At 31.2% G+C, this 11585-nt stretch overlaps 1 protein-coding gene across 1 annotated transcript; it reads right to left on the reverse strand.

Moving 5' to 3' along the window:
* On the reverse strand, positions 1 to 11189 carry LOC113511418 (E3 ubiquitin-protein ligase RNF25). The gene is made up of 7 exons (XM_026895043.3): positions 11037 to 11189; positions 10659 to 10965; positions 9268 to 9486; positions 8705 to 8821; positions 8357 to 8476; positions 8009 to 8154; positions 1 to 7568 (listed from the first exon to the last, which is right to left on the reverse strand). Exons 1-7 carry the CDS (start codon positions 11057 to 11059, stop codon positions 7505 to 7507), a joined length of 996 nt encoding a protein of 331 aa, XP_026750844.2. The 5' UTR covers positions 11060 to 11189; the 3' UTR covers positions 1 to 7504.
* Between the last annotated feature and the right edge of the window lie 396 nt (positions 11190 to 11585).

Genomic DNA, 11585 nt, shown 5'->3' on the forward strand with positions numbered 1-11585 from the left:
GTCTTTGGTAAGAGTTTATTTGTTATTTATTATTCTACGTATGACAAAATTACATTTACAAAACTGACAATGTACCGGATACACGTATAACGCCGATGTTGAATCGCACAATTAAATATTATTGAAACATTGAAAAATTATTTCAAACACCGTTAATTATTCGGATTTATTATCAATAATTCGAATATACCTACGTACTAAAGACAAACTTAACTAGAAGAAAGTTGAAAACATAATTGATTTATATAATATAAAAAAAGAAAGAAATTGATCACATGATACGATATATAATGTAAAAAAAAAAAAAATCTTAATACCAGCTTTCGATAAGCGGTGAACGATTCTATCGGTAAATTTAAAGCAGGCGCAAGAAAAAAACAACATGTCAGCATCTCGCATCAACCCAAGACAAATGTTTGGAACTTACGTTAATACGCTTTCATACATCGATAAATGTGGAACCTATTCAGTTCCAGCAAGTTACACCAATCATATTTCTATCTCATTATTTGATATCACCACTGCTCCCTACAACATATTGCTCTTTGGATTGTATTAAATTCCTAAAACCGCCTGCATATGTGGGTTTTCTTCTCCTATGTACCGTTACTTTATGTATGATACATTTGCATTCAATGTAAACATTTTTGTATGCGAGTTAAACTATTATGAGTAAAGTTAATCTATCATACTTACATGTAAAAAACATTGAGCTAAAAGAGGTCTTATCATTAAAATTAAGTATGTATAAATATTAACGGTATTTAAAATTATTTTTTCATGTTACCAATTGGTTTACTTACCCTAAAAGCCAAAATTATTACATTACATTAATATTATATTAAACATTGTAATAGTTGCAAATTGAATAAATAACAAATTAAGTCATTGTGTAATAATAGGTGACCTACCTACGTAACGTAGATATATAGTAGATACGCCTTCCAAATCTTCCTCTGTCGCTTGCCTAAATAATATTTACAGAATATATATATAAAAAAAAAATACTATACAGTGCATACAATCTCTAAGGACATTAATGAATGTAGGAATATTTATATAAAGAATTATCTTGTTGCGGATTAGAACATTCATTATCACATGTAGTCTATATTGTTCATATAATTAAAAAAAAAAAACTTAATGTCGTGTCTAGGATACTGCAATTTCATTTTATCTACGCATTGTTTTTTCCGCACAATTTTGTAAATAATTAATTAATAATTTAGGTAGAAATCACAATAAATACATAGAGTACACATACTTTTTTTCCCTAATTTCAACTGTGTTGATTGATAGGAGCAAATAAGTAGTAGCCTATGTCCTTCTTCATCCCAAATAGTACATGTACAGCAAATTTTATGATTGATTTAGCAGTTAAGACGCCAAGAAGTAAAAAAAAATAACCTTATTTTATATATGAGTAACATATTAAGTATGCAAAAAAACAGCGTAGTAAAAAAATTTTAGTGTTCTAAGTTAGGGATTATTTAATATAAGTAAAAAAAAAATTAGTTCTTAAGCTACACTTTGATATAAGTGTACAATTTATTATGTAAATAGGATCAATGACACTGTAAGTAGATTGCCTAAATAGTACATAAAAACAGGAAATGACATTCAGTGCTATACAAATAGGATCTTTGACCTTAGAGAGCATCTGCACATGTATATAACGCGTAGTACAAAATCATATACATACAAGGTATAATGGAATGTAAAAATGTAAATAAAATTTAAGAAATTAATATAATAATTTTCAAGAATACATTATAAAAATGGCAAGAAATTTACTTTTTTGAACTTGCAACCAAATCTACAGTTTGTTTAATTCAATAACTTGTTAAAATATATATATTAAAAAAAAATAGGCGACGGATAAATAATTTTTCCTTCGCCTACTGACAAAGACTTTTTTATTTGTGTTTATGGTCGACTTCGTTTAAGTAATTTTTTTTTTAATTAATAACCTGAGTAACATAGCTATTGTAATATATGTGTTTGAGCTTGCAAAACCAATTCTTTATACTGTAGATAATGATTAAGTACTATAAATATCCTATAGATATTGTAGATTTAGTTATAGGTTCGGAAACTAATAAAAACTAGTGTCGTACCTATTTAAGCGTGAGATTCCTTAAATCACCCGATTGCTCAGCCATTTAGCATTCACTTGAGAACTACGCACGTGACAGCATGGGTACATAATAGTGGTTATATTGACTCAGTGGAGTCAATATGTGGCCTTATTTATAAGTTCAATTAAGGTGTTATTTATCCATGGTATCACATGCATAGTTTAGATATCGTATTTCATACATATCGTAAAAAAACAAAACAATCAGCGTATCACATAACCAACTGTTACTTTTTAGTTAGAATTTAAAATTGGCTCAGTCTGGAAACTGTATCACATTCACATGTTATACATGGACGAATCTACGGGCATCACTTAATAACAGATATATTTTTAAATACAGTGTTTGATAATAATTAAACTAATTCAAAACACAACCAATTTCAAGTGAACATACGCCAGTTTTGTTACAATTCTTTATTAAGTATATTATACATAATAATTATTGTATATGTAATGTGCGTTTTTTTTTCTGTATAACTGTCATAGAGATAATGAGTGACTGGCAATAACCATTATAGTATCAGTTGGCGGGAATTTCGGAATAGCGTAAAATCTAAAATAATATTTTAAAATTCGAATTATACTTATTTAAAATTATAAATGCAATAATTATATATTAAATTAGGAAAGTTTCATAATATATTTACATAACGGAGTCATTTTTATTATATATGTATGTAGCTAAAGAACAGATTAATTTGTAAAGTGCATTATCTCTATGGCAGTATATTGTTATAACGTTGCCGTGTGTACAAACTTATTTATGAAATAAAATATATGTACAGTCGCAGACAATATTCTAACGTAGATTTTAAATTTATTACATATATAATTAGTTTTATAGTAATTGTATAGTAATAACAAAAATAAAGTCAAGAATAACTAATTAATTTAAACATGCATAATCGAATTACACACCAATATAAAATTAAATATAAAGGTACAACAATATAATAAATCATAATAATATCATGTATAGAAATTAATTAAAAAAATAATATTTTATATAACTTTAAGTGATTGAAAATTATAATTTGTCCGCAAATGTTATAGATTTATTGGGAATAAATTTATGTTTATTATATTTAACTAACAAATACGACGACATTATCATTTGGACAACTTATTGTTATTTCATATTATAAATGGTAGAACGAATTACGCTAGCGTCTTATCATAATCGAAACTTTTGTCGCGGATCTTCCGCAACAATAAAATGCGCAACTAATTCTCGCTCGTTTGTTTCGGATTTTTTGCTGGCGTCACACTGCATTTTTTAATACAATATATAATGTAACACACTTGGCGAACATTGCGGAAGATCTGCGATCTTTGACGTGTGGTGATAATGTTCATTTCTAAAATTTATCAAAAATGTTCAGTACTTTTTTGGACAACGAAATATCGCACGTTTTGTATTTAAAAATATATTAAAATACCACAAAATAAATGTATTAATCTGTTGGATTAAAGTCCTTAGGTTCTTAGGGAGTGAATGACACTCAGATAGAGAAATTATTAAAAAATTAGAAGAACATTTTGTTCAACCGGGTCTTTAAATGATTTCCCTGTTTCTAAGTACGTTACGAACATATTTTAATTGAAATTGAAATATATTTTTTTTTATTTTAAAATTGAAAAGAATATTTTTCTTTAACACTTTTGACTGTAACTATATTTTTAATATAACCAATAAGTTGGCCAAAGAGTACAAACATTTGACACGTTATGTTTATTACGTGGAATACTAGGGCTTGACTAGGATTCGTCACAGAAATGTGTCTTACGCTAAGAGTACATTGAATGACTATCATTATATATTTTGTGCCGCGCCCCACCCTTATATGAATTTTTATTTGTGTTATATATTATCATATATTAACCTGACATTGACTAATTAACTATTGGATATATATTTAGTTCAATCGAATATAAAAAATTAAAGTTAATTTTAATTGTATTAGGTACCTTAAAAACGTTTTAAATAATCCACTGCAAGACTACACTTACTTGTCTAAATAGGGGCCATACATTGGGGCGGATGGGGGGATGGGGTCGATGTAGTGTGACATGTGACAAGAGGTTGGAGGGGTTCTAAATTCCGTGACGACATTCGAGTGACGCAATTTATGGATGGCCCCATGGATTGAAATCGTTAATATCCTTCAAAGAACCTTTAAACGCCTAGAGGCGTCTACCATAAGGGGGCCCCCACCACAAATATATCCTATATCGACTTCCATGCGTTTCCCCCTGGAAATTATTGTAGTACATTTTTGTTGAATTCGTACCAATGGGCTGACTTACTTTCATCCTCATCTATCATCCCTCATTGGTGTCCCGTCAGTGTGTATCGATAGCGTAGGTGGAGTCACTGTTTCATTTTCATTTAAAAAAATCTTTAGCTACTGCAGTTCAAGTATGGTAAGCGTTTATACACTATGGTAACGGTTTATAATCAGAAAGGTTTATATTTGTATTACGTATATGTAGCAATAGTTCAATTTAAAAAAAGAATGCAATTTGGACGAGACATCCATCAACTAGAAAATTTGCAGTGAACCATTTAAATAACGTATCATAAAAATTCTAAATGTAACCCAATAACCTGTAAATCACACAGCCGATTACTACCCCATACCATAAGCCACACGTACCGTTTTAAGTCTTTTCTTTAAGTCAATTAAAAAAAAACTATAGAACACTGATTTACTATATCAATGTGCTAAATTTTCCGATAATGTGTCAACACCGCAGTTATCTGCCAATTTTCAATACTTCAACAAAAACTATGGACCTATTCTGGAAGTATATCTTTCAGATAAAAAGAAGAGTTTTTCAAATCGATTTACAGATGGAGTTATGAGTTATGTTTATAATAAAAATAAAAAAAAAATACAACATCGAAATTGTATACCTCCTGTTTTTTTTTTTAAATCGATTGTAAATAATTGAACAATTATCAATGTTTCTGACTGATTTAAAGAATTCTCTGGTAGAAAATTAAGATGGTAATCATTGAAAAAGTTGCATATAGAGTAATATATATATATATATATATATATATATATATATATATATATATATATATATATAATGTTAGTGTAAGCAATGCAGTAAGAAAATATGAAATATGTAATCTTTCAAATAAGAGATTTATTAATTTAGCACTGCACTTACTAAGTGATGTGTCACCTCGCCATATCTGTCATATATTTTTATACTATTATTTAGTAACATATTTAAATAACATGTGTAAGTTTGACAAATATAAATTATTTAACTAAATCATAGACGTATCCATTTAGAAACTACGCCTTTATATGATTTGTGTCATAATAGACATGACTGTAGTCCAATTATCAATAAGTTGTGTTATAGAATACCCACTAGAGTGCATTGCCGTTATCCAAATAGTCTTTTTGCCACTAGCCGCTGTCGTACAAATTCTGGAAAACGGTCACCTTTGTATAGACTTGTGTATATCACGCACAACGGCCCAAATGAAAGGCTAAGCGCGGAAAACAGAGTCTTTCTCATATTTGAATCGAAACTGTGGTAAACGGTGTTGGTGGCAAATTTACTCAATGTTTTCTTTGATTAATATTATGCATTATTCTTTATTTTGTCACTGTTAGTTTTACCAAATAAATGAAAAAAAAAAAGTTTAGTAACATGTATAAGCTTCTCATACCACTAATACCGACTTAATATTTTGCTTATGTCATCAAATAGGTATTTTTTGCATTCAAAATACAAATTTTCAAAGACAGCGTTAATAAGAAACTTATTACATGATTAACAAATAATAACCTTGACGTAGCTAACAGAGTACTCAGTCAATCAAAAATATTAAAATTGTTCAATTACTATTGATAATTGACAGATAGTTCCAACGTTGTCACACTTCGGCAAGCTTCGGTATAAATGCTCTTAAAACTAAAGTCATATCCACAGAAAGAATTATAATGATTTGTTACATTTCGAGTCATTGTGAATACGACTTTACAGTCAGATCACAGGACAGTTTGCGGAGTCGATAGTCAAGTTTATGAATGTTTATCTTGTATAACAAAACTCTACCAACACCAAATCCTTTCTCGTTTAGGCAGATAAAGAATTTAGATAGTACGTACCATAAAGTGTTTCCTGTTATTCAATTGTGATTGTAGCACTGTTCTTTCTATATTTGGTTATTGGTTTGTGTACCCTTTGCGATTTACCCTGTACAATATTTTTGACTTTTTTTTTTAATATAAAACAAAGCTTTGTGAATGGTCACCCGAAATTTGTGTTCATGTTTATTTGTTGAGTAGAAAATACAAATGATGTATTTTGTAAATAACGACAAAACACGTTTTACAACGCTACAAAATTTTAAATATCGAATAATAAAAGGCGACAGAGGTTGAAGGTTGTACTGAAACTAATTTCATTATTATAAATTAAAAAATACTTGAAAAACTAAACTAAAACTATTTTATATAAAATTTCCATTAATCCTTTCAAACATATTACGTTTAGTAGTTTCAAAAAAGTATAACTTTAATATCACAACCTACTAAAAATAGTACATTTGAAAGGACACCAAAATCACACATCTTTGACATTTTTAAAAAGGTATCTAACTTGCAAATAAATTCGTTGGTTGCTGTTGGCAGCGTGTAAGTGGTCCGAACGTGGGATATAATAATATACTATTATTTTGGTACATTTGAACTTTAATAATATGATAATAGAGTAGTATATTGTGCAATGTGCGTTTACGAAGTAATTAGGGTATATCGTCAGTCTCGAAAGGTCAATGTCGATTCTAAGTAAGTCAAACATTACAACATAAAGGGACCCTGTATTACAAAACATCGGTACGTTTATTTTTAAAACTAATACGACTCTCGAATCCGCAAACATCAAAACGAGTTTTATAGCATTCGTTATAAAGCTCACTTTCGCGGGGTCACACAGAGCCACCGAGATCATACTGCGCACGGCGTGTAATTTGCAACTTCCGAGCAAAATGGTCGGAGCTAGTCGTTTCACATAAAAGGGACTACCTACCATGGAGGTAAGGTTGAGTTTTGTATGGCGCGAGGTAGAGGATAGGGTAGTCAAAACACTCAGAGTGGCCAGTTCTAGAAAAATTATACTATCTGCAGCAACAGTAGGGTGGTGTTTCGTGGTGAAACAGCTACCGAGCGAAACGGTCGGAGCTGATGGTTGTGCATTACAGAGACTACCTGCCACGGAGATAGGGTTGAGTTTCGTACGTCGCGAGGCAGCGGGGACTGGGTGGGGGGCTCGCTAGGCGGCGGGGGGCGGCGGCGGCGGCGGGGGAGGCGGGGGCGGCGCGGCTGCGGGTCGGTGTCACCGCGGGCCGGCCGCTGCGCCGCGCCCACGCCGTCCTGGCTTGCCACGTCGGTTAAATCCCCTACCACGAAAAAAAAATACATATATATATATATAATTGTATCCCACCACTTTGTCCACACGAATAAAGATAAATAGTTTCCATGTGTTACTATGAGATGACGTGTCCTGTATGTGTCCATATTTCACAGAAATATAATGTTCCCTGTAGACTTACACGAAGATGAAAAGAAGCAATACTTTCTATAAGCAGTGATGGAGTCAGAATCACCACTCTTTTTTATTCCTTAAGAATGTTGTGAGAATAACTAGGGGATAAAAGCCCAATATATATTAGAGGGAAAACTTGGAATTGGACCTTATAATTACTAAGCTATAACTGCTAATTCTCTTCCTCAACCTCCTTTAATAGTCGCAGATCTATGGCCAATAGTGTGACCTTAATGGATTGTTATAATGATAAGTCAATTGAATAACAACATATAACTAAGGTGAACTCACCGATAAGGCCCGCGGTACACTGGGCGAGAATGCGGCGAGCCCGGCGACGAGTTATCATTAGAAGAGTTCCCGTTGTGCCGAACACCAGCTATAGCTTCTGCCTTGGTACTCTCCGGTGGCCCGCTGGAGGACCCGTTTGTAGCCTCCTGTGTAATCAAAAATGTAAATAAATCGTAAGATATAAGTATAGAGGTATCGCCAGTTTTAAAGCTATTTAAAACTGCTAAAATAAAAGTTAAAAATGCCGGAAATCCACCGATAGCTGAACGACATGACTTTGAAATGGTTATTTTGAATAACATTTTTTAAATTACAATTTATAAATGCACAAAAATTAAAATAAGTTACATTGTCATTATCAGATGGTGAAGTGATGGTAAGTGGTGGTGGTCCAGTATCCCCAACTCCTACTACGCCACCTTTGGCGACTTGCTGCGCGAGCAGTGCTGCCATCTTCAACTGCAATGCCTACAATAACAATATTTAAATCAGTTTGTCTTAGCAATCAATATCATAGGGGAGGAGCGAGACTGTTAAACTGCGACAGAAATAACAATTTCAGTTAGCAAGTTTCAAATGTAACTCTTATATTATTTTCTATGTATATTGGCTTTTATAAAGGTATATATGGTTCAGAAGAGAGTAAAAAGTAGTAAGCGGACAACCAAGTAACACTATAAATAACTCTAATTTTACCTTAAGTTCAGCAGTCAAACAGAATGGCGGTGCTGTGATGGAGTCTACAGGTGGAGGTGCTTTCTTCAGGGTCTCCACATCACAAGAAACAGGACAGCGACAAACTGGACATGTTTGCTGGAATTTTAAATATTCATTATAGTAATACATATTTAATTCATTTTTTAAAAAGTTACGAATAAAAAAAGTGTTAACAGAAGTATCTATTATCACTATTTAACCTTTATATGTCAAATGCAAGCTTACAATATAATTTGTTTGCAAAAACTAGCTCAACAATCAACAACAAGTTAAGCAGATGCAGCCACTTTATGGGATGCCTATAAGAGATAGCTGTTTTTTGCACATGTAATCAAGAAGCTAGAAAAGTTTATAAAAAAAAGGTCTTTAACTCTCAATTCTCTCTGCCCTTCTCCTAAAGTGATTGGTATAAAGATATATGATGATGTTCTTGATTGAAAGATAAATGACGTCCATAACAATCAAGTTGGCCTACAAGTTAGTTTGCTATTACAATAGCCTAAGAATACAGCAATGAATTATTTTGATAAACGTAAACTTGCCTGATATGGGGGTGCTTGCATTTGTTGCCAACTTGGTAATTTCTCAAGTTCCTCTAAATAATATTTTTTCCCTGCAATTAAGTGATTGGCAAGACAGTGACTGTGGAAGTGATGGTAGCACTGTGTCTTGATGAACACATCACCCTCAACAAACCCATAAAGGCATATAACGCATTGTCCACTTGGGAGGTTGCTCTCAGTCAGGTTTTCTCGTATCAGCTGTAATATTTAAATATAATTACACATTTTATATTTCATCATAAAATTGGTGTGATAGGTGTCAACACTAGATAAGGAGATAACAATAGTTGACTGATAGAGAACATTATCTAGTATTGTCTACTAAATGGACAAACAATTAGTGTAATTGTTTGTTTAAAATGTTTATTGAAGTTTAAATAATATTTTATAAACATTATTTGTATCTACTATATATACAGTAATTCATCTGAGATTAGATATCTCAGATGAATTACTGTATATAAGTATTAGTGCATTCATTTTACTGAAAAAAAAAAATCAATAATCATTAAATCAATATTTTGTTTAGTTATTATTTGTTTTAAAGATTGAGTCACATAAGACACTGGATAGAGTATTACTACTTATTTATAAAAAAATACAAATTACCTATTGCTAGAACACATCGACTAAGATAAAAAGTAGAATGTGTTCTTTGCCATCCCAAATATTATATATATATGTGAATATTCATTATAATTGGTCAAGTTATTTGGACCCAAGAAGTAACAAACAAATGGTTTTTAACATTTGCAATATTGGTAAAGATAGAGGTACTTTTATAACATTTGCTTATTGTAAAAATGGATAATTCAATATTCTTAATAGATCAGTTATTATAAAGAGAAGGAATAATTAGTTTTTATAAATATAATTGTTTAGTACTTATGTAATAAAGACATCAAAATAACTATAGAACAGAAAAGTACAATGTGTAGATGAACATTTAGGTCATGAAAAACGAGTTACCTTCATTATTCAAGTAATATATAACAATATTATGTTACACACTACAAGATTGTTGTATTCTAAAATATCAAGTTCAATAACTGCATTAACACATTCTTCAATTTTAGGTGTGATGAAAGGGCCAGTTTTACTGTATGAATCAGGATATAAGTATTCTATATGTTAGTCTTAATTATGGTTTGCCTATAATCCAAATTGCACTCAAATTTATTCAGCCATTTAAGTACGATTATATTTCAAAATTATATATTATATTCTAATTATATTTACAATGTTTAATATTTATATTAGATATTAAGTAAGACATAAACTTCAAGTTACAAAACATTTTTTCACCTTTAAATAAAATATACGGTTTTTATAGTTATTTATGCATTGAAGTGAATAGAAATATCACTCACCTCAATTAATTCGAAAACGACAGGCTGACCAAGACAATCTAGCAATTTATCTCGAATTTGTGAATTAATGGTTGCCAACAACTGATCGTCCAGGCCTCTAGGGTTCCTTAGGATTACCTCCGGACTATTGTCCGGATAACCCGGCGTTAACTTCACCTCCAGAGTAACACAAACAAATTGCTGATCAACATCATCCCCTGTAGACGGATGCACTACTGTTTCTATGATATGTGGCACATCACTTACACGTTTAATCACTACATCGTCCATCAATATAGCTTCCAGAGCTTCTATTTCGTCTGTAAGCCTGTAAAATACAGATTTTTAGGAATATTCACTAGCGTCATTTATTCTTCGTGACAAACACAGTTCACTCACCTTTCATCCACGGTGGTCGACATGATGACTAAATAAGGTCGTCTAATTATTTTACAAAATGCATTCAGATATTGAGACAGGCGCAATGCAGATGGTGCAGCTGAACAGCTGGGAAGTTTAGAGGAATTCTCAACAAAAATCAATCACGATCTACTTGCCACAGGTAATAAAATAATACATAAACAAGAAAGCATCGACAAACAAGCGAGATTACTCTATGATATTCCAACGTCAAACGTAAATGTCATATCCAAACATGATACCGCGCCATCTATTAATGTTTCACTAGTATTATTATAACTTTTTTATAGCTAATATCTAGGTATACACTACAGTAAGACTGATTAATTAATCTACTTTACAAAAGGAAAATGTTTCAATTTGGTTGTGGTTTTTTGTCTGTTACCTCAGTTACTAATTTGTAAAATTATTTTTTTATTTGTAATAATATAGATACATTTAGATTGATTTCATAAAAAAATTATCAAAACCAGTTCAGTAGTGTAGTTTTTAAATAATAAAAAAAACAACTAGTTTTGCTTCATTAAA

The sequence above is a fragment of the Galleria mellonella genome, unplaced genomic scaffold (genome assembly GCF_026898425.1).
Source record: "Galleria mellonella isolate WM207_F2 unplaced genomic scaffold, CSIRO_AGI_GalMel_v1 utg36, whole genome shotgun sequence".
Classification (NCBI taxonomy): domain Eukaryota; kingdom Metazoa; phylum Arthropoda; class Insecta; order Lepidoptera; family Pyralidae; genus Galleria; species Galleria mellonella.

Excerpts from the sequence above, each read along its gene's own strand:
- LOC113511418 (XM_026895043.3), bottom strand. The coding sequence starts at position 11,059 with ATGTCGACCACCGTGGATGAAAG. Across the intron at positions 8,155-8,356 it reads CACCATCTGATAATGACAAT|GAGGCTACAAACGGGTCCTC; the intron begins GTAACTTATTTT and ends TTGATTACACAG. Across the intron at positions 7,569-8,008 it reads GTGTACCGCGGGCCTTATCG|GGGATTTAACCGACGTGGCA; the intron begins GTGAGTTCACCT and ends TTTTCGTGGTAG.